Below are 23,765 nucleotides of genomic sequence, written 5' to 3' on the forward strand. Positions count from 1 at the left end.
CATACAGAAGCAACTAATTTCATGGAAATAGAGATAAACAGGTTACAGATATCTTACTAAATAGCTGATGGTGATTTGTGTTTCATATCAGACTCTAGGCTAACCCAATATTGCTGGTTTCTCCATGGAAAGAGTAACGACTATTAATGGACATGCTCTGGCACATGCATACTATACTGCGTTAGTAGCTTGGTGATTTCAGTGATAAGAAAATTTCTGGTATAGAACATATCTACTCTTTTCACTATCATTTGTGTTGGGATTTGGGTTTTTTTTCTGTCTGATCTGTCATACAATTGATAATTATCTTTAAAAGTTATCTTTTCAATTTCTGTTATGTTTTATGGTTGAAAGGATTATTTTCTGATGAAATCTCACTTCCCACATTATAATTATTAATATTTTCTATTTTTTTACTTCCCATATTGAAATCCAAAATTATTATTTTTTTTTTTAATTACCTTTCGTCATGGTGACTTTACTGTTGACCATGTATATAGTGTTATTTAGGACACAATGAAATGGAATGAAGCTGCATCAGGGGAAGTTCAGATTGGGTATTAGGGAAAGGTTCTTCGCTGAGCTGATTATCAGACACTGGAACAGGCTCTCCAGGGTCATGGTCACCAAGCCTGTCTGAGCTCAAGAAGCATCTGGATGACACTCTTAGTCATGTGTTTTAGTTTTAGGTAGTCCTGCAAGAAGGAGGGAGTTGGATTTTATAAACTGTATGGGTCCTTTCCAAGTTGAGGTGTTCCGTGATTTCATAGAAACGAAACATGTTCTCCTCAAACTAGCCCTGCCCCCCCCGCCTTTTTTTTTTAAAAAGCGTGACTAAACCTCCTTCCTACCTTCCCTTCTGATTTTAGCTTAGGTCTGTAATGCTCATCCTGATGCCTGTCCAGAAAAGTAGTGTGGATCTTGATGTTCACCCAAAGCCCTTTACAATATATTCTGCAATACATTTCTACCCCTTCCTTAACTTCTTGGACATTGACAACGTTGGACACATTTCTTCCTCAGTCTGGAGAACATCAACATCAAGTAGCTGACCACAAATCTTGCTGTAACACTTAAACATTCATATTTACTTAGGTTAAGTCTAGTGATAATAGAAGTTGTTTTTCTCTAGTGCCTGGAATTTGGAAATTGTAACTGTATGTGATCGCTGCATAGTGACACACCATTAAAATAATGCCCCCCTCCCCCCGTTATCTTTTTTTTTAGGGACGCAAGAGTGAGGCAGAAAAGTACTTTGTGAAGGCTATTCAGCTGGATCCTACCAAAGGAAACTGCTACATGCATTATGGTATGTTTCAGATAGATAAGGTTTTCACACATATTGCGGGCTTGCTGTTAATCTCTCAGAAAGATTAAGGATTTGAAATGTGCTACTGGCAAAATATCTTCTTTAAAGGAAAGGAAACTAATCTGTCATCTATAACTTCATCTACCTGTTAATATAACTTCATCAATCTGTTAATCATTGCAGAGGCAAAAGTGAAGATTTTAATATTTTGCAAAACTTTCCTCCTGTGAGAGGAATTTCAGTATTGCTGCCTCTCTGGGAAACACAAAAAGGTGAATGTTGCCATAACTCAAAATTTCATGAGCTGGGATATTATTACTAACAGTTTTGGCCTAACTTTGCTGGTTGTTGCTGGGTGGGCAACTAGAAGTTATACTTTACTGTGCATGAGTTCTATGTATCGAAGTGTCTGCTTTGGGTTGAAGACTTAGATCTATCTCCTTCCTAGCATTTTCATGGCTGAAAAGGATAAGTATTACAAAAGGTTTTGACAAGCTGGCTGTTTTTTGTCCTACTGAGCCATGCATGTGCAGAAAGTACACAGATAATTCGAAGATGTCTTTATAACTTTGGATTGTTTATGCTAGATGTGCAAAAAGTAGTTCCAGATGTGATTAGTCCCAAGTAACCAAAAATATTTAACTTTATGGACTAATTCGTACTGTATTTTAAAACTGGTAATAGACAAATCTAAAAATGCTAGCTATGTAGTCCCAATTGGAAAATACAGAAAGAAGTAATAAATTTAATTTTAGTTAAGGAAGAAGGTAGGGAACCACAAGCATACTGTATATATCTTTGTATATTGTTTTAATTTCCTCTTCTGATTCTAACTGATAAATGTGAAATAAATAAAACTGAGTGGCTGAAAGGGAAAATTAATCTCACATAATAACCATGTTTTTATTTTGTGTGATATCTCTGCCTGAATTGCTCACATGTTGTATTTCCCTTTGGTCCTATACAGTGTAAAATTCTGTGTACTGGACTCCCAGAATCAATGCATACGTTGTTATTTAGAAAATGTTATGGTATTTAAATTAATGTAGGCCAGTGTTGCATTAGTTTGCATTATGGATCATTGCAGTTAGTAACCTTGTCTCCTATTTATGCCTGTACAGGCAAATCTGATACGGGTATTTGTGCAGATATTTTTGTTATTTCAATTGAATATTAGTACAGTTGATGTCTCAAAATAATCAGGAAAAGTTGCAGCAGATTGTATCTTGAAATCCTACTCAAGTCCCTTCTAGCCTTACTTAATATGAAAGGTCTTGATTATCTGTCCCAGCAATTGAAGCTGTGTGCATTTTATTACAGGTCTAGACTTTTTTCTCTTTTTTCTCTCTCACTGTTTCATCAACTAGCCTCTTTTCCTGCAATATTCCCTTTGTGTCATTTTCAAGTCCCTATAAACTGAAAGCAAGGTTCTTCAAATCATCATTCATCTCAGGAGTATCGATTTCTTCATTACCGGACTACAGTGTTAAAATGGTGTGTTGTTTCCTAATGAAGATTATTGCCTAAAAACTTGAGCAGATTTTTCTTTTATTGTGTCACAGGTTCAAAATGTGGTTTCTGTGTCCTTGTGCAGAGGATATTGCAACATAAATGACATTCTGCAAATTAGGAGTGAAAGGCAAAATTTAGTCACTGGAATACAAACATAGTAAAATGTGATGCAGAAAGGCTGTAGACACAGGAAGGTTCTCTATACCAGTCACTAGGTCTTTATCGTGGAGTATTATACACAGAGACCTCTACTGAATGCCAGCGAAATCTTTTCTTTTAACGGCATAACTTCAGATCACCTCATAAAATTCAGTGATGTTACTCCATGTTTATATCAAAGTAGCTATGAGAGAGATGTGGTCTACTTCTGCTTGTCTTACATGTCTATGTAGTACAGTTGGTCTCAAAACCTTGTCACTTCGGGCACAGGACTATAAAATTTGAAATAAACGATTCCTTCTTTCCTGCCTGCCTCCTTTCCCTCCTTCCCTCTTTCTCTCCTTCTTTCCTCTTTCTTTCCCTTTTCCCTTTCTTTCAATTTCACGTCCACCTATTTCTTGTATTGATAGGGATTCTTTAGTGTACGTTACCAGGGACATTCCAGATACTACACAGGAATCCCTAGTGAATGCTTTAAGCTTTATCAGCTCATTAGTTTATCTTAGCACCTTGTCGCAGGTACCATCTATGTCTTACATGCTATGGGGAAATACATCTGTATTTTCCATGTAAATCTTTTTTTCTGAGCATGAAGATGTTGGAACAGAGAATAAATTAGTTGGTATCAGCCCTAAAGAAGCCACATACCTCACGGAACAGCCAAATGAAAAGAATGGTCAGATGGGAGAAAAAAAGGGTGTGTTGATGGACTAGCAGAAATAAATGGATTGACAATTTTCTTCCAAGTGCACATGGATGCACACGCTTATAATTTGTGCTCCCAGGATGTGCAGATGTTCTTTTTGACTTCTATCCTTCTGTACTTTTTTTTGGAGCTGTCAGGAAAAACTGTTAAGATACTGTATCTTTCAAGAGGCTTACATGTGTATTACATTGTGCTTCAATTCAAGCCTTAAGCCAAAGGCTTTCTTGGGTGTGATTTGGTGCAGGAGTCAACTTATTTGATCACATGAAAATCTGAAGATGTGGACAGATTCGTGGTTGCTCCTTGGGTAATACCACCACAGCACGCTTCTCTGCTAGAGGTAGTGTTAGAATTAGTTAGAATTTGGTAGTTTGCTGGCTTTGTATTTCAGTGGATTTAGGTTTAAAGCAGTTTTCTCAAACTTACCGTGCTCGGAGGTGTCTGAAAGGAGAGCTAGTGGAAAAGCTGAAGAAACAGAAATCCCTGCACACTCCTGACATGATGCCAGTTCATTGGACATAAGAGGAAGGAGCTTTTACTCTAGTGACAAGAGTGGCAATCTCCTCTTAAGCTGAAATGCAGGCAGCTGCTCACCTGTCCTTCTTTTTTCCTAATTCTCATCTAGTTCTCCACTAATTCTACCCTTCTCTTCCCCTTTTCTACCTTTTCTTTCTCATATGCCAGTTATCTGAACATCTAGAATTTGTGTAAAACAGTTGTCTTATGAATATGTGAGTCTTGATGGTTGATCTGATACAAGCTACTCATGTACATGGTATACTACCAGAAACACCTAACAGATGAGAGAAACTGCATACCAGTCGGGAAGAAATAAAAAAAAAGGCAGTTGAAAGATTGCAGAAGCACCAGTTTTTAATTGTTTTTTTTTTATTCTTTTTAATTCTCCATCAATGAAAATACTATTTTTATCACAACCTACAAGTTTTAAAACTAAAACACTGGCAGAAATTATTTCAGATACTATATTTGAGTGCTCCTTTAAAGTCTGAGGCTTTTAATTAGATATATTTAATGAATTTTTTTTAAGAAGACTTAAAATGAACAGTTTGGACTAAACCTTAATAAATGGTTATTTATTCTTGCATTTCCTTTCCTTTCTCCTTCCCTCCCCACCAAAGTTTTCTTAAAAGGGTCTTACCCACACCTGCTCATGATATTGACTCTTATGCATCCCTTGTTACCTTGAGCAATTAACTCAAGTATGCCATTTTGGATCCTGCAAGACCTCGGTGGCTTCTGTCATCAACAAATTGATGACCTATTTGAAATGGTCTCCATTGGCCATTAAGAAGACTCTTTCTAACCCAGTTGCCTTGATTAAATGCCTGTGGTTAGGAGGGATGAATCCAGGTGTGAAACTGGGAAACCAGAGACACCTATGAATTAATCAAATCCAAAGGAATTTTTGTATATATATTTGAAGAACATGTTGGGATCTAAAGAGTCAGTAAGTTCAATTTGTTAACAAATGTGCCAAACATAAGAATATTTGGCCAGGTCAGACCAGTGCCATTATGGCCCAGGGGTTATTTGACCACTCACAAAGGCAGTAAAAATCTTCTATTTCTGTCTCCACTGAGCCTATCTCAGAAGTTGAAGAAAGATTCTGTATAAAATTTGTTAGTGCACAGAGATGAGATGAAATTCAAACAGTGAAACACTTAAGTGCTCATCTGTTTGAAAACAACCTAAATTCTTCAGTATTTTTTAATTGCAATGACTACTAGGATATAGTGTAATTTAGGAGTTTGAAGTTGTTGAAGGCTTTGTGTACTAGGTTTCACTTAAAGAAGCAAACAAACAAAAAAATAGCCCCATAAATCTACAGTGAAATTTAAGTCATCCAAACATTTTGCCTCCCAAACTGTCTTATTTCTTTTATAATTTGCTGCTTAAAAGGAAAAAAAATAATAATAATGAAAACCACACTAAAGCGAGTTTTGCTAAACCTGCCACTTTTGTTTAGCCAACAAGCTGCTAGCTTGTTTGCTAAAGCCAGGGTTTGCTACCATGCCTCTTAAAGTGCATACAGTAGCCTCTCTTCACCATAATGAAAACGGAGTGACAAAAAAAAGAGAAAGTAGGTTTCAAGATAAATGTATGTACATTAGTCCCTTCTCCCTTATATTTGTAATGGCTTAATTGGAATGGGAAAGTCTAGAGCCCAACAGGATGTTCATATTAAGTCTGCTTTACTAATCACCACTGAGACCTCTTTTAAAAATAGCTTCCTTTGAATAATACATTGTTTCTAATAACTCTAAATTGTTTAATGATTCCTTTTTCATTATAAAAATGGATTATTCTCATTAGATTAATTATGCATTCACTTAATTAGGCAATTCACATTGTTCATCTGCCTTTTACAGTGCATTCCCAGTTACAGATATAAAACAAAATGAAAAATACACTGTCAGATAAAGTAAAACTGAAGCATATTAGCTATACACTTATTGAAGGAGGAACAAGTTAATATGTTCCCAAATATTCTAAGGGGGGGGGGGGGGAGGGGGTGGCATTATCTTTCACTTCTGAATTTGTGATAATTTAGGAGTTGTTTTTACAGATTTTCTCATATTATCTGGTTGGCGTTTTGGTTGGTTTTTTTTATTATTATTTTTTAACACAAGTTTAACTTGTTAACTGCTCTTTCTTTTTTTTTTTTCTGCTTTCATCCTAAGTCTTTCTAGTAATTGTTTCAACACAGGGCTTTTATCCCTTTTTGAAGCCTAAATTTTCACCTGAGCCTGTGAATACTTTGTATATGACTTGCGTCCAAAGATGACTGCTTTATCGCTCATAAGTCCTATGCTGAAAATTGATTGGAACTGCTGTATATTAAGCTTCAAAATAAATTTATTTGAAATATGATAGCAGTGGATTTTTGAGCACCATTTGTTTCAGTCTTTACGTCATACACTTGCATGTACTAGTAAGTGTGAGAATTTACATATGTTTACATATGTGGATTCAGTTTTCTTCTTATATGTGATGTATTTATAATATTTCCATGCAGTCATATTGCTGGAGCGTTGTGTCTTTGTTCTTCGTTGCCTGAAGAGCAGCCCTGGAAAGCTTTATTTTCCTGCCATACATTTAAGGAAAAGATTTTATGAAGAAAACAGTGTAATAATGAAAAATAAAATGTCAACAGGGTATTGACAAGAAAGATGAATACCAACCATGGCCTAGTAACAAAGTCGTACTCATTTCTTCAAGAGACTTTTATGCCCATGGAAGAAACGTCACTCTAGTCCATGGGAAGGTCAATTTTTATCTTTGTCAATGAAACAAATAAAACTTACTTCACAATACATAATTCCACTGAATGAGTTGTCCATTTCTGACTGGCAGGTTAGATAAATGTGGTATATGCCAAATGATAAATAAAACAGAGTACATGGATCTGCTCCATTGGAAACACCAGATGCTACATGGTGATTATATATTGAGAAATTAAACTACTTGATGAGATGGTTCACAGCCAACCAGATGTAGTATGTCCATCACAAAGTGACTTTGCCAGCATTCCAGTGTGCACTCAAGAACATCTCAGTAAACGAAAGGCTTTTTGCCATTTAAAATCTTTTGTAAATCCTTACACTAAATATATAGTGGTTTTGTGGGGAAACTGTAAAACAAGTTTATGATACTCAACACATGTTCATACAACATACGCACTCTTTAGAAGAAGGGTTTCTCTGTCTTGGGTGTGCAGTGGACTAGGGCTTGTACCTCCTCCTACGGTATGAATGAATAAATGTAATTACAGGAAAACAGGATTCCTAGACCCAAAATGCAAAAAGACTTCATTAAGCTTACAACCTTTCTGCTCCCAGAGGGCTCTCCAATAACTTTTATTTAAGAAAATCTTCAGCCTCTATTAACCCAGACAGTATTTCTTATCTCCAGACTGAAACTGAACAAGCAACTGAGCTATTCAAAGAATATACTAATTTGAAGTCTTGTTTGCGGTTTTCTTGGCAGCTGTGAATGGTGAGTGTATGAAGGCAATTTACTTGTAAATTGTCAAGTCTTTTTTGTTGTTCTCTAGGCTGTTACTTTCACACAACATTAAAAGATTATTACAAACCACTATAATAACTATTTATTCCAGCCTTCTTTTAGAAACAATCACGTAAGTGGAATGCAGTGGAGTATTTCCAAACAAGCCAGGTCACTGACCCAAAACACTGTGGAATTTCCTTGTTTCTGGTTCTTCCCTTAAATTTACCTTAAATCTCATCATTCTGACATCCCAAATACATGGTTGACTCTGCTTCCTCAGCACATTATACAAGACTGCTAGAGAGATGTGGTATAGAAATTACAGATCAGAGACAGAGATAGAAATGTGGCTTTATACTTATTTAATTTTGCCAAAATGTGGGGTTTCTGCAGGAATCAAAAAAGCCTGTGGCATGAACAACTATGGAGACTTCTTTGTTAATGATCATGTGTTTTGACCTATGAGTGCCCTCTATGAGGATTTTTGAAGAAATAGCATGGAGCCACTATTAAAGTGGAAATGGATAGGACTTTCCTGTCTAAATTTCACTTTTCCAAACCTTATACGTCATCAGGTATCTGGGGAATGACCTAGGGTCCAAAATCTTAGTATTTGTAGAAGATGAGGTCCTCTGAATTACATGTTTTCATCATTAATCTTTCATTTTAGTGAGAGCTTCCAGTAATCCAGATGTGGTCACAAGTTCAGTCATTGAGTCCCAAAGGCTTGCAATTTAATTTTTTTCTATCTTATCTCTGGTTGTGTTCTGGATGGCATCCAATGGTATATTTAGCACAAGTGTAATATAAGTTTTTCAGACAAAGTAAAAGGCTAGTTAAAAGACCTTTCCAGGCCAGTGTGTATATTGAAGTTGCAGCACCCACAGGCTTGTGTAGTCTTTCTTTATATGTTATTTGCATGAAATGATCTCCATGGGAACCAACTGAGGGGATGAACTCCCCAAAAGCCTTTCCAACAAGAAAGCCAGAAAGCAGCTTTTTAGATAAAGATGGAATGGGCTATAAGGAGCAGCAAAACAAACCAGAATGCTGCTACCATCTAGGTGATCCTGATAAAAGTTCTCTTTGCTTCCCCTGTAAAATTATACATTCAGCAAGAAATTGTCATCTAAACAGGCTTGCAAAACAGGATCTTTAAGCAAACTTGCTTTCTCTGGGAACTGCTCATTCACAGGCAATGAATCTGATTTGAAACTCTTGAAAAGAGACAGTTACATTAGGTCATGTCTCTGGACTTGGCATCTTGCAACATTGATTCATCACCTGGCAAGCTTTGGAAATCAACTCAGAGACGAGGTCTCTCCTCTCATTTCTTCCACAGAATACTGCTGAAATTTTCCATTCAGAAATCTCTGGCTGCATCTGCTCTTTTGCCCTGCATTACCACAGCAGAGTTGAAGTTGATGGTAACTTCAGCGGCAGTTCTGCTCATGCCAGTGAGAATGTGGTTCAGCTCTCAAGGCATTAGCTTGTAGCCTTACTGCGTGCTTTAAAGACAAGACGTGATGCTTTGGGTCAGCAAGAACCCAGTCTGTATTCTGGTTTCTGTTGAAATTTGAAATGCTTTGACAGCATCAACAAATACTCAACTTCAAATCCTCAATGTTGAATGTGCTTCTGAAAGAACTTTCAGTGAAATTTATTATAAACAGATTCGCCAATTGAATCTATGGTCTTGATGTAGCCACTTTTCATGTTAATATAGTTGTTTAAATTGCTGCCATGGAAGGAGAAAACTCTTTTGAAGAAGATAAGGTGCAGAATATCTGGTGACAAATGTATATTAAAAGAAGCAAATGTTAACTATTTCCTGTTATGGTGGGATTAGAGGAATTTTCCTTCTTATTCACAAGGTAGTTTACTCAGTTTTGCTTGGATTACTAAAGATATCAGGACAGAAGTGTAAGTCATCGAAGTTTGAGTAAGTCCAGAACTAACGGTGCTCTGAGACCATTCAAAATGGTTCTTTTCAAAAGCAGCAGTACCAAGATGGGCTATTTTAGAAAGCTACTCTGTTCTGGTACAAAGTACCTTTGAATGTTTGCCAGTGAGCACAAGAGAGAATATTTCAGTTAAAGACACATTGGTACAACTTGCACTTTTGTCTAATGAAAGAAGCTCATAGTGCCTGTAAGGAATAGTTGAGCCCATTCTAGAGGAAGGCACTAATGCCTTTGTGCTCTGGCCAGAAAAGATTGTTGCACACTGGCATATCCCAACCATTTAATACCTTTCATATTACAACAAAGCATAACTATCAATTCAGATGTATGGCTTTTAAACTGGTGTTGGCACATATATTAACAAAATGTTTTACAAATGTTCATGCTCATTTTAGAAAGATAGTTACACCAGGTAGAGAGCTGTATGCTTTCATCTCTGTGGATGAAGATTTGTTAAAAATTTTGACATAAGATGAAAATGAGTTGTTTTTCCTCAACTCTTAGGAACTGAAAATTCTTGGTTGTTGTTTAAATTTGTTGTTTAAACTTTTGTCTTACTTTGAAGTAGTTTGCATATATTGCCTCAATTCTTTTTTGTCAAATATAGACTCAAAACTGTTGTTGACAATCTGCAAGAAAAAGTAAGTTTAAACAAGGCTGACAGGATTTGCCAGCTTTTATGCTATTTCTGATACTTAGATATCTTCATTTAGGGGAGAATTATTATGTGAATAGTGAAAAATTGAATCAGTTCTCTGCTGTCAAAGGTCTTTCAAAACTCTTGACTACACATTTACCTTCAGCTCTGTACTGTGTAACAACAAAGGTGGAAAATTCTATTAAAAAGGTAACATTGTTCTAGGCAAAGAACAGTGTTGTTGAAGGTCACACCTGAACCTGGACCATGGATTTACCACTCCCATTTCAGAAAAATAGTAATGAGAAATATTCTTTCCTTGATAAAGGAAAATCTAGGATTCAGAGCTTCTAGAAAGCTGTTTTCTCAAAAGCTGGTTCTGATTCAAGAAAACAATCAGGCTACCATGATTTACGTTGTTGGCAAGAGCTGGAGTCATGACACCTGCAGTAAGAAAGCTCTGGATATACTGGGCAGTTTCTCATAAATCGTGCAGTTTGCCAGCTGCCTGTCAGAGGAGAAAATCCTGCATGCAAATTTAGACTCACACAAGTGGTTGCTGGATCCAGAGGCTTGTGGATCAAGCCTTTCAATCCACCTTCAACTCCTTGGCATTATTCTTCCCGGCTAGTGCTCTTCTCTTGAGAAACCCACTTTTATGGCTTGGGCAGGAAAAGTTCGTAAGTCTGATTTCTAAATAAGAAAGTGCAGCAGTAAAGTACCAATCCACTTTGTTGTCATATGAATTCAGTATATCATATTAAAATGAATGGCAGATAATGTTTTCAAAATGGGATATCTCAGATGCTTTAAATTAAATTGAGATGCATGAATAAAATTAGTCTGCCTTTCAGGACAACTTGGCAAATCAATTCTCAACTGAAAGTTTCCATCTTGTACTGGCTCTGACTGCAATAGATAGATAGCATACTAATGATAACTCACTTTCTTCATAGCTGACTCTATGATGCTGTGTTTTGAATTTGTGGCTAAACCAGAGTTGATAACATGCCTGTGTTTTGGCTGTTGCTGAACAGTGTTTTAGCAGAGTCAAGGCTTTCTCCTTTTTCCACTGCTCCCTCCATGAGTAGGCTGGAGATGAGCAGGTGATTGGAAGGGGACACAGCTTGGACAGTTTACTCAAGCCGGCCAAAGGTATATGTCAGACCATATAGCGTCATGTTCAGCAAGAGAAACTGGGAAAGATGAAGAAGAGGGGTTTGGCTTCTGAGGTAGCCTTTGGAGACTGGCTGGGTGTCAGACTACATATATATATATATAGGGATGCTGGGGAGGGACTCTTCGTCAGGGACTGTAGTGACAGGACAAGGGGTAACGGGTTAAAACTTAAACAGGGGAAGTTTAGATTGGATATAAGGAGGAAATTATTTCGTTAGGGTGGTGAGGCACTGGAATCAGTTGCCCAGGGAGGTTGTGAGTGCTCCATCCCTGTCAGCGTTCAAGGCCAGGTTGGATGAAGCCTTGTGTGGGATGGTTTAGTGTGAGGTGTCCCTGCCTATGGCAGGGGGGTTGGAACTAGATGATCTTGAGGTCCTTTCCAACCCTAACTATTCTACGATTCTATATGAGAAGTGGTGAGCAATTTCCTTCATTTCACTGTTTTTTGTTTTTTAATGCTTGCTTTTATCTACTGAACTATCTTTGTCTTGACCCAGAAGTTTTCTTGCTTTTGTTCTTCCTATTTTCCCATGTTACCCAGCTGGAGTCTGGCAGTGAGCAGCTGTATGAGTGCTTGGATGCTGGTAGGGGACACACCTGTACACTCAGGTATTTCCACTAGGTTGAGAAATTAAAAAAAGAGAGAAAAGTTTAAAAACCTAACTTATGGCTCTCGTAATTTTTTTTTTTCCCCCTTCATAAAAGATTTCCATTAATGGCTCAAGCCATATGTTGTGGTTTAAGCCCAGCCAGTAACTCAGAACCACACAGCTGCTTGCTCACTCCCCCATTTCTTCTCCCTGGGATAGGGAGGATAATCAAAAGAATGTAAATCCCACAGGCTGAAATAATAACAGTTCAGTAACTAAGGTACAATATAAAACTACTACTGCTACCACTAATAATAATAAGGGGAAAAACTAAGTGAGAGAATATAAAACTAGAAAGAAAAGAAAAAACAATAAACACAAGTGATGCACAGTACAACTGTTCACCACCTGCTGACCGATACCAAGCCTGACCCAAGCAGTGATCTGTGCCTTCTGAGTAACTCCCCCCAGTTTATATACTGGGTATGATGTGCTGTGGTGTGGAATACCCTATTGGCTAGGTTGGGTCAGGTGTCCTGTCTCTGTTTCCTCCTGACTTCCACTGCTCCCTGGCAGAGAATGAGAGACTGAAAAGTACTTGATCAGAGTAAGCACTATTTAGCAACAACTAAAACATTAGTGTGTTACCAGCATTGTTGTCAGTCTAAAGCCAAACACAGCACTGCACCAGCTACTAGGAGGCAAAAAACAACTGTTACAACTGAACCTAGGGCACCATGGTTTCTAATTCTAAAGAGAAATTAATTTCTTGTAATACAGACTTTTCTCACAGTATGTTTTATTGTTATGCTTTTCTCTTTATTTATTTATTTACTTATTGTTCTGTGTAAGAAAGCTTTTTGGAAAGCAACTGTTTCTGGACAAATTGAACACAAAGCATCATAATGCATGAAAGGTTGGCACATACTAGAATGCGGATGTAACTAAAGAAAGCAAACGTTATGCTTTGAATGCAGAAAGGCACAGATTTTTGCAGATCTGAATAACTAAGATACAGGTGACTGAGTAAATAATACTCCATCTCTTGCTAAGTTGAAATATATCCAGAGAGAAAACAAAAAACTAGAAAGCTGTCCTTCATCACTTTTTGTATTGAGATAATTCCTTCTGTGAACAGGTTCGTGGTATCTAAGCATCACTGAATTCACCCTGCCCCTACAGACCTTGCTAGCTCTGGTTAAATTAATCTGCATAAGCATGAAAGTAACAGGGAATGTATGAGGAAGGGAGGCAAGGAAAAAAAAAGAAAATCCCTCACCAAGAGAGGAAATAATTTGCTCATGGCAAAGTGCACCTGAAGAGGCTTGTGGCCAGTGATGATTTGGTGGACTTCTGTTTGAGTGACCTTTAGAAAGATAAACAAGAAAGGATAGAATACTGGAGTGTATAATCACCATACTTTAAGATAGCTTTTCCACATATTAAGTTATGTAGACACAGATTCTAGATGGCTGAAACCCTTTGAAAAGTCCTTGACCCAAAAAGAGCGCATTTTATAAATTAGGTGTGAAAAAATCATTAAAAGAAACAGAAATAGGGTGGTTTGAGTACCTTCGAAAATGTTTTTTCCCCTCTTATTCAAAGGAAAACACATTCTTATAGAGTTCTACTAGTAGTTATGTTTTGTTTTGAAACTACTGTACTTTAGTTAAAGTTTTGTTAATCCTAAATTATTCATTCTTTTCAGTATTAACTTAGTGTAATGATTATGATAACATCATTTGTAAAAAATTCATTCAGTTAATTTTAGCCATCTATATTTTCATGTGAAAAGTAAGCATCATGTAGGAAACTTGTAATAAGCCACCTCTTGTGATTTTCTTAGTGTTACTAAAATACATGATAAAATACCAGTGCATCAAGTATATTATATATATTTATATATTTAATAATTTTAAATCAAACTATCATTTATAATTCTAAAGCTGAAGACATATGTTTGCATGTATTTATGTAAGAAATATTTTCATGTGATTCTGAGATATACTTTTAAATTAGAATATATTTCACTGTAGATGATATTTTATTTTGTTTTGAGGAAGTGAATATCAGTGTATAGGTAGAAGGGCAAATTCTTAAATGGCAGGCTTCTCAGGGATGGGAGTATTGTTTCTTGATAGCTGAGTTGTGCTGTGTTCTTCTCACGCTTCATAAATATGTTCTGCAAATATTGCAGTTACTACTTGTCATATTTATTGCATTTTTTCTATATTTACTACATTTTTAAAAATATTGAAGTACAGAGTAGATCAACCAATGACTAAACATTGAATCTTAGGCATCTGAGATTTTTTTGTTTGTTTTGTTTTCTAAATTCCTTTTCCTAACCATATTGTCTGAGGTATTATCCATCAGTTGTTTTTTTGTGGGCTCACATTCATGAACTACATTGCAGGTCAGTTCCTCCTAGAAGAATCCCGCCTGATAGAAGCAGCTGAGATGGCAAAAAAAGCAGCTGAACTGGATAATACAGAATTTGATGTTGTTTTCAATGCAGCCCATATGCTCAGGTTAGTGCTTTTGCATCCACCTTACTTGATTTTCCTCCCCACTTTTAGAGGAAATAAAAAAGTCTTTACAGCTTTCACTTACACAGGGTCCTTTTTAAAGCTCAGCAACACTTTTGAATAATTCAGTATTGCGATTAAGATGAAAAGAATTGGACTGAAAGTGTTGCAGGATTTAGCACTTTCTATTTCTGATTTTCTATGCCTTATCTTGTAATTTCTTACTTTTAAAATTTCTGTTCATGAGCAGTAAATCCTTTTTGCTTGCACACAACAAAAAGTGGGGGTTTTGTGAAGAACCATCTGCAGAATTTTCTTTCACCTGATTTTAAAAACTTTAGATCTCATAGCAATTGAAAATAATAGAGTGATCTGGGTGTACCTAGGGAATATTGAAAACACAAGATTTTATATTAATAACAGTAGGACACAGTACAATAATTAGAAATCTAAATATTGCCAGGCTAATTATGACTTTGAGACTCACAGGAGCACTTAGTGATATTATCAGAATCTGTAATATAATATTTACTGTTACATTTAATCCTGTTGTCCTATTCGAATAGAATAAAAAATTGGACTGCTTTTTTTTCTTTTAAGGCTGTCAGACCCAGATATGCAGTAACATTAAGCTTCTACCTGAACATTATGATTAAACTCACATTACGGTAATAGGTGTCCTCCATGCTTATTTCTAGGATAACCATCTAATTATTGTCTATTGTCTGCTTAACAGCTATGAGGATACTTGGTTTCATTTAGATTGTATCTATGCTTAGAAAATGCATAAAAAATGGAAATAAAAAATACAGTTCATCATTAAGACAAGCCAGTTATTGAAATAATTTGTCTGATGAAGGTATCTCACTTGGCTGTTTATACTTTTAATACTTAGGATATGAAATGAAAAGAAAATGGTATTAAAGAGCAGGTAGAATTGGCTTCAGCCAAGTGGCCCGTGTTTCAGAATGAAGGTTTCTATACCAGGATTTTGAAATAAGACCCAAAATACCTTTTGAGAAATAATTCTCATTGCTTGTAGATTAGAAAGGAAACCAAGACAGATGGTTAACTGGTAAACAACAGTTTGACCTCCCAAAGGTATATGCGCTATTTTAAAGATCCTTCCCTTCCCCCTGATTATTCTCTGAATTATATCTCTCAAGATATAATTCACTAGTTTGAAACATTTAGATTAATGAAACAAATTCACTGACAGAAGCATAGCAAGTTGGGCATGAAAACTGAATCCAAAACAGTATAAAGTGTGCCAGTCTCCTGATTTCAGTGAGTATGTTGTGGAAGGCGGTTTCATGGTATGATTGTGGGAGGCATAGATCAATATGTGTGGAGGCATAGATCAATATTATTTTGGGGATAACTGTAATAAGTCTCTTACTTCCTCTGTGAGCACTGAGTGAGGCATCCCGGGTTTTGGAGGTATGTCTTTACATTGGGATATGAGTTTTTCTTTGACTCTCAGAGTAAGAGCTATATGGCTGTACTGTATACATCAGCCATGGTTACCCTTCTTGGTCGGGTTGGGAGTGGACACTTTTTGAGAGGCTTTGACCAGCATTGGGCTCAGTGATTCTAAACTGTAAGCCAAAAAACAAAAAAGAACCTCTAAAAAAAAAAAAAGAAAACCCATCAAACCAAACACCTTGAAAACAAAACAAAATATATTAAAAAAAAAAAGGGCCAGTGGTTTTGTTTAGCTAGAATCCAACTGTGGTCCTTAGGGATATCCAGTTGTCTAATTTTACACTTAAATGCTTATCTTTCTTTGTGGAAGATGATAATGCCTTCCTAATATGCTTTGGGAGTCTAAAGTGGTCTGAAGGATTTAGCAAGAATTAGGGTGGCAAAGTGAAATTCAGCGCTGCCAAGTATTTGCTTAAAACCGCATTGTTATGCTCTGCCTGATTTTAGCTAAAACATGATTCTGTTGTCTGCCTTTGTTCACTACTTAGTAATTTATTCAGTATATTGATTACATAATACCTGCTGGACAAGAGGAATGTATATTCATGCATTAGGACAAAGCAGCTACAAATCCATCATGAGTCTGTGGGACTTCAGAAGCTGATTTTCAAAATATTTAGAATGATGGAGAGCTGAGGTGATTCCAAGAGGAAAGCAGATACGAGGATACAACAGAAGGAGGAAAGAAGGGAGTACTCAGACTGGCATAGAGTGACACAACTCGAAACTGCGGGTACTAAAACAGTCATAAATGAAAGGATAAAATCATTAAATATATTAGTTTCATGTAGGTGACAAACTGCTCTTTAGGTACCTTAAAGAGCTATAAAAACTGACTAGTAAGTGAGTAAGAATTTTGAATGGACTGCACAGCTGTGAGGTAGAAAATACATTACAGAAGTTTACAGGGCACTGTTGTGAGGGAGAAGGGATAAATTTTAAAATGTGTTGTAGAATAAGAGGTAGAAAACAATTTTAATGTGGATGGTGCAAGTTTTCCAAAATGACTGGGAAGTAATAACTAATTGTAATAGCAATTTACGTTTGTGTGTGAATTCTAATTAATTTTTTCCAGACCAAGTACTCTATGCAGTGATATTCTGCTGTAATACAAAGGAACCATCTTTCCTCCCTGTCGTACTCCTGTTTCCACCATTAGCCCAAGGAGTGTCACAGGATTCAGAAACATGTAGACATTTCTTCAGAATTGCAGGCAAATTCTTTCAAATTTGGGTTACAGCTGCTTTGAATAAAAACAATCACAACATGCCTTCCAAGTCAATTGTTCTTCCACTAAAATGTTTTTCTTTTCCTTTCATTGAGAAAAATGTTTAAATTAAAATGCAACCTGAATAAAGAAATACCAGGTTTTGTAAATTTTTAACTGGTATGCTGCTGGTTAGTTTTATTTGGTTTGTTGAGGGTTTGGTTTTTTTTAATTTGTAACAGAATTGTTAGATGTGTCCAGATGCAGTAAGTGTGTTTATAGATGGTCTGTTCTCAGTTTATCAGTCACAAGAAAGACTTCTGTTCCTTCTGTCAGATATTCTAACACTGTTTACTGCCTCTCTTTGTGACTAAATCTGAAACTGAAATCAAGGAAAAAAAACCAAGTTATATCTGTATGCATTATTAAGACAACTCCCTGTTCCTAATTACATAAGCATAGTTATTAATTTTTTTCTGAGATGACTTCTGTTGGATCCTGATAATGCAGCGCCAGATTAATCAAGTCATCTGTAATAGGGGTGAGATATGGAATGAATGTAATTAATATCTTTTCAACAGTCTGGTAACTTATAAGTTGCCTAATACTTGAGTGTAAAATTTGTTTTCTCAACAAATTTGTTTTCTAGACAGCTTCATTCAAGTGTCATGTTTGGGTGGCCCATCTTAAAACGGTAACTGGTCACATGTGTTACTTTTGTAGTGTTTGCTATGCTCTTTTGCTTATAGCAGTTTGAAGCCTTTTTGGCAAAGACACATTTTATAGGAATGTAGGGAAGTATATATTTATAATGCCATTTGGTGGCCATAGTTTGAGTGACTAAGTTGTGTATTAACAGTGCTAAGTTTCACTTTGTATTTGTATACTGAGGTGAGCTGCCATGAGATAGGTTTCCTGTGATCTAGGGAATGATTACTTTTAGAATGAGGAATGTCAGTGTGATGATACCACTGTACTAATTAGAAACAGGAAAAGAACTTCACGTTGTCTCCAAATGTGAACAAGCACAGGAAATAGAGCTTTGCTTACAAGCATATTTTGTAGGAACAATTGGTTCTTTTCACGCTTCTTTAAGTGGCTTGTTCTGGGAAGCACTTATATTACGTGAAGTTACAGCATGCTTATTGGCTATTTGGAAACAGAAGTCTAAATTAGAGCAATACTACATGACATTGTCTTTGGTTTTCAGTGTCATTGTCTAAACAGACTTTATTCATTCTTTAATTACTGCCCATGTGCTTAAATACATATATGCGCATATGCATGGCTAAATTTATAGTCTATATAAATTTTGTAACTATAGGTCTATATAAATTTTGTAAACAAAGAATTTGCGTGGTGGTCTACATGTATAGAATATGATTATGATTTTGTTGTGACACAAAAAGGTCCATTAAAAATGCTAAGTATCAACATTCGTATTTTAAAATAAGAATCTCTTTGAAGATTGATCGTTATTGCTGGACTGACATCCATGGTTTCACGTTAAAAAAAAACCAAAACAGACTAAGGCCTTATACAAAGCAATAGGCAGGTTAAAATTCACTTGTTTATGCGTCTAAACCAGTCAGCATTGATGGTATTTTTCTCTTAAAGCAATATGTTTTCCAGTGATCAACATAAAGATTCAAAATAAATGCAAGCTGAATGTAACTGGGTATCAGGAGACCCAAAGAGCGATGTGTTGTCAAGCACGTTTATGAGGTGTCACTGGCAGTCAGCTGGAACAAAAACCAGGGAACTGTTAGGTCTGAAGGCTCAGGTTAAGAGGTATGAGAGAATAAAAAGAAGAGACATTTTTGTCCCTTACAGTAAGATTGAATACTAGGTGTTAATGGATAAAATCAGATGTATTTTCAAGGTCAGTCCTCATGAGGAGATTTAGGATACAGGTTAAAATATAACTTGCAACTATGAAAAGGACTGTCTTCCAGACTTACCTTTGCTTCCTTTCTTCCATTCTGTGTAATTATCAACATTTTAGCTAATGTTTTACTCTAATATGAATTATGATTCCTTTAGTAGTGTCCTTCCATTGTTTGACATTGATCCAGCGCCCTTTACTGCTCAGTAGCATAGGGTTACTGCAATTTTCTGCCTCTGTGCCTTTAATTTTTCTCAAGGGAAAGCCATTCCAAGGCTTAACATAATGAATTTCTAGTGTAGATTTCCAGTGAAAATGGGAACCAGAATTCTGCTGTATCTTAACTAAAGGAGCTGTTGCTAGATGCCCCAGAAATGGAACTGGCATTTTCCTCACTGGTTTACTGTTGTGTGCATTCATTTCTATAAACCATTTTTAATGGAGAGCTATAATTTCAAACTGATTTCAACTTAGGGATTAATGATCCATGTTTCGAGATGTACATGTAGGAGGAAAGCAAGCCATGTATTTCCACTGGGCTAAAAGGAGACAGGATTTTAATTTGTTCCATGTTCACATGCCAACACCACTTTTTGGAGGTGAAGTGTACCATCTGTGTCTGCCTCCTGGGTAAGGCACCTTGTTTGTTCGGAATTTAACCACGTTCAGAAAGGCTTTTTTTTCCCGACAGCTTTGTGAAAACATTAAAAAGAAGGGAGGAAAAAAAAAAAAAAAAAGGTCTGTGACATCTTTTCATTTTATATGCTGTGTAGTAAATCCTAAAACTTGGAAGTATGAGATTTCCCCCTGCCCACCCCAAGTCGTTTCATGTACTACTAATGCTCAGCAGGGGTGATTCAGAAGCAGGTTAAATGACAGGTTAAATTTTTAGACATTCAGTCATTAGACATTCCTAACCACTGCAACCACCGAGTTGATGATACATGTGCAAAGTAATTTAAAACAGTTAACAGGTATAAAACAGGTTCTACTTGGCAAATTATTAGCCAAGAAGTGGTTTCAGCTTGCACGTGAATTATGTGGGAAACTTCAAAGCGATTATCCTCCTTCCCTTTCTCCTCCCAAGACCAATAACTGTCAAAATGTCTTGATTGGGATTAATTACCTATCATGTATTATGTGGCTAATGTTTAAAATTTGGATGGATGAGAACATAAAATTAGAATACAATTTGATCACTGGATAACAAAGCATGTAAAATCTCCTGTAATGAGCAAGGTAAAATCTCCAGATACAAGTGCTCAGTTGATTGATTAATACACTGCGAACTAGTAACTGTTCCTGGCAGCAGAAGAAAATGAAAAAAAATGAAAAAAAACAAGCAACCCTTCTCAGTGCTTAGTGTTATCCTTGTTTTCCAATTTTTCCATTATGTATCGCAGAAATACATCTGTAATTGCATAATAAACACAAATAGGCTGAAGAACTCCTGTCCTAACTCCCTTATGAAGGGAAATAACTATTCATATAAAAAAAAATTAAAAAAAAGAGCAAATAAAAAGCAAATAACTTTAGCAGAAGATAGATAGCCTGCCTGATAGTTCTGCTTGAATGTTCTTACATATTTAACATCCTTCTCATGATGTGTATGTGTTTGACTGATATTCATTGGATCAGTAGCCAAAATGAATAGTTGGAGGGAAATTAAGAACAAGACAAAAGAAGAAGAGAGGAATTTGAGAGAAGAGAAGAAAGGGGCCTGTTGAGACAAAAATGTGTTTGAATTTCGGTGGCAATATATTTCATTTTCATTTGAAGGCATTAAACTGAAAACTCAGGGGAACAAATAAAACTTAAACTAATACAAGAATATAGATGCCAGCTATACTGGCAGTGCTTCCCATACCCAGAAACCCATTTTATTCCCCTGGAATATGAGATCTAAGCTTAAATCCCCTCTCAGACTGATTTGTGTAAATGTTGAAATCAAAACTCTGCCTTCTGAATGAATTCCCTGCCCCCTGAAAACCCATTTTTGAAAAATCATTGTATTCTCTGATTTTATTTTATTTTTTTATTATTATTTTTTTCCCCTTCTGGAATAATAGGGGAGGCACAATGAAAGGGACCGCATTATTGTACAATCTACAGCTCCATAATGTACTGTGAAAGTATGTCTAATTACAAAAAACAAGCCAGATTTTCCTGTGGTGGGGACTGGTATGTCTCTGGTTTTGTCTCAGCTGAGTTTTTTTGCCTTCTTCATTTCTCTCCTGTGTGTACTTATGTAATTTTAGAACTAAAAAAGAAATAAGGTAAGCAAAGAGAAATCTTTGGACATTCTGAGCTATAAAAAAATATCTTTCAGATTGGCTTACTTTTTGCATTTGTTATGGTAATATCCTTAAACAATGGGGAGTAGTTGCAGTATTTTGGTTTTAGCTATGCTTTATTAGGTATGTTTTCTTTTTTAACCCAAGGAAAATGAGGTGTAACTCTATTGGCTTTTTCTGTCCTGGTAGACAAGCCAGTCTCAATGAAGAAGCTGAGAAGTATTATGAAATGGCAGCAGGATTAAGACCTAATGTAAGTACCTTCTTAATGATATCCAGTACGTAAATAGATGAATGTGCCACAGTGCTGAACCCTTTGTGGTCGAGGAGAAACTTCGGCCTATATTATTTATGTTCTTTTAATGGTCAATTATTGGATAGTCAGATAAAGCTGTTCATTTGTCAAACCAATCCCTATACTTTTAAGTTACCTGAGTGAACTGTCCTAGCGGCAAGTCTTACTTTGCTAACATAGTTGGAAAAGATTTATTTATGTACCTTTAAGTGTGTTGAGTTTGGAAAGCTCTCCTAATTCCATCTATTTTTGCTAGTAAAAGAGAATGAAGTGCAATTCTGTGGTCCACTGTTTATGGTATTTTCAACAATACATGTATGCCTTTTCCTCTGTCATGAACTTCTGGCAAACATTGTTATTCAACAGAGTTAAAGATGATTTTACTTCAGAGCTATTTACCTCTGAGATTGTTCTATATTGGCAAAGAAAATCTTATTGCTTGAAGCAGAAATATGTGACAGACCCTTTTTAAAAAGAAAAGCTTATTTCCAATTTTATTGCATCAGGAACTAAAGAAATAAAATATTTTCTTTTTACAATTTTTTACTCAGTGTTATATTTCTTTTCAATTACCTTCCATTTTGAGAAAAAATATTCATGAATATAAATGGGGCAAAATTTATTTCAAATACCTGATACTTTGTCTATGCAATAAATCAAATGTAGAACACATTCCTGTCTCAGAAATCTATAGTGCCAAATTTGAGGATGCAAATTAACGATTTCAGTCAAGTGAAAAAGGAAAAACGTTAAAAAATAGCAGGCTTAAAATGAAAGTTTTCAGAGCTGAGAATTAAAAGCAACACCAGCCAAGACTCAAAATAAGCTAACGAAATATAATCCCCATAACCCAAAATAAAAATAATTGTTTGTATGAAATTACACACTTTTACACCATCTTTTAAAAAAATAAAAAAAAAAAAAAAAAACCAAACTAACCAAAACCAAAACTCAGAAAATCTGTGTATTTCTTTAGTTCATACTTTGTGAAATAACAAGTTAGACTTTGTGACTCCATATGCTTTCAGATGCAAGAATTTTGGTGTTTTTTTCTGCATGGATGCCCTTATGTTGAACGAATTCCCTCAGTTGCCTGAAAGTTGGTACAGTTCCTCTTCTCTTTTCTGTGGTTCATTGTACTCTCAAAAATCTTTGAATGTATTTCTGAGTTTCTGGTATTTGTGTAAAGTCATAAATTATTATATGTATGAGGTTTCTCAGAGAGCTTTGGAAATGACTGAGGGTTTCTATGTGATAGCAGTGGTACAATTAAAATTAGGTATTTCTAGGTATTGCTGCCAAGTTTTACATGTTAAGACTTAAGTATCCTCTTTGCTGGATGGGACCATCAGAACAGTTTATTAGAGAAACTTGCATTTAATTTTGATTAGTTTAAGTAAAAATCTAATAAGTAAGAACTGCTTCAGCTTTCTTTACAAATCACAGAATCAGAGAATAGTTAGGGTTGGAAAGGACCTTAAGATCATCTAGTTCCAACCCCCCTGCCATGAGCAGGGACACCTCACCACAGACTATGTTGCCCAAGGCTCTGTCCAGCCTGGCCTTGAACACTGTAAGGGATGAAGCATTTACCACTTCTTCGGGCAACCCATTCCAGTGCCTCACCACCCTCCCAGTAAAGAATTTCTTCCTTATATCTAACCAGAACTTCCTCTGTTTAAGTTTTAACCCACTACCCCTTGTCCTCTCACTACAGTCCTTAATGAAGAGTCCCTCCCCAGCACCCCTGTAGCCCCCCTTCAGATACTGGAAGGCTGCTATGAGGTCCCCACGCAGCCTTCTCTTCTCCAGGCTGAACAGCCCCAACTTTCTCAGCCTGTCTTTGTACAGGAGGTGTTCCAGCCCCCGATCATCCTTGTGGCCCTCCTCTGGACTTGCTCTAGCAGCTTCATGACCTTGTTATGTTGAGGACACCAGAACTACACACAGGACTCCAAGTGTGGCCTCATGAGAGATAATTTCACT

The 23,765-nt window shown here is 36.2% G+C and overlaps 1 protein-coding gene across 4 annotated transcripts in view; it reads left to right on the forward strand.

Annotated features, from left to right (window-relative positions):
* The window catches only part of TMTC2 (transmembrane O-mannosyltransferase targeting cadherins 2), a 252,735-nt gene that overhangs the window by 205,496 nt on the left and 23,474 nt on the right, over positions 1–23,765 (forward strand). For 2 of the 4 annotated variants that reach the window (XM_065669680.1, XM_065669710.1), the window contains 3 exons: positions 1,228–1,309; positions 14,502–14,616; positions 21,674–21,737. In XM_065669680.1, coding sequence (XP_065525752.1) covers positions 1,228–1,309; positions 14,502–14,616; positions 21,674–21,737 — 261 coding nt within the window. Of the gene's footprint in view, positions 1–1,227; positions 1,310–14,501; positions 14,617–21,673; positions 21,738–22,807; positions 22,883–23,765 lie in introns of all 4 variants that reach the window. The other 2 variants (XM_065669690.1, XM_065669700.1) reach the window with 2 other exon arrangements.

The sequence above is a fragment of the Lathamus discolor genome, chromosome 1 (genome assembly GCF_037157495.1).
Source record: "Lathamus discolor isolate bLatDis1 chromosome 1, bLatDis1.hap1, whole genome shotgun sequence".
Taxonomy (NCBI): domain Eukaryota; kingdom Metazoa; phylum Chordata; class Aves; order Psittaciformes; family Psittacidae; genus Lathamus; species Lathamus discolor.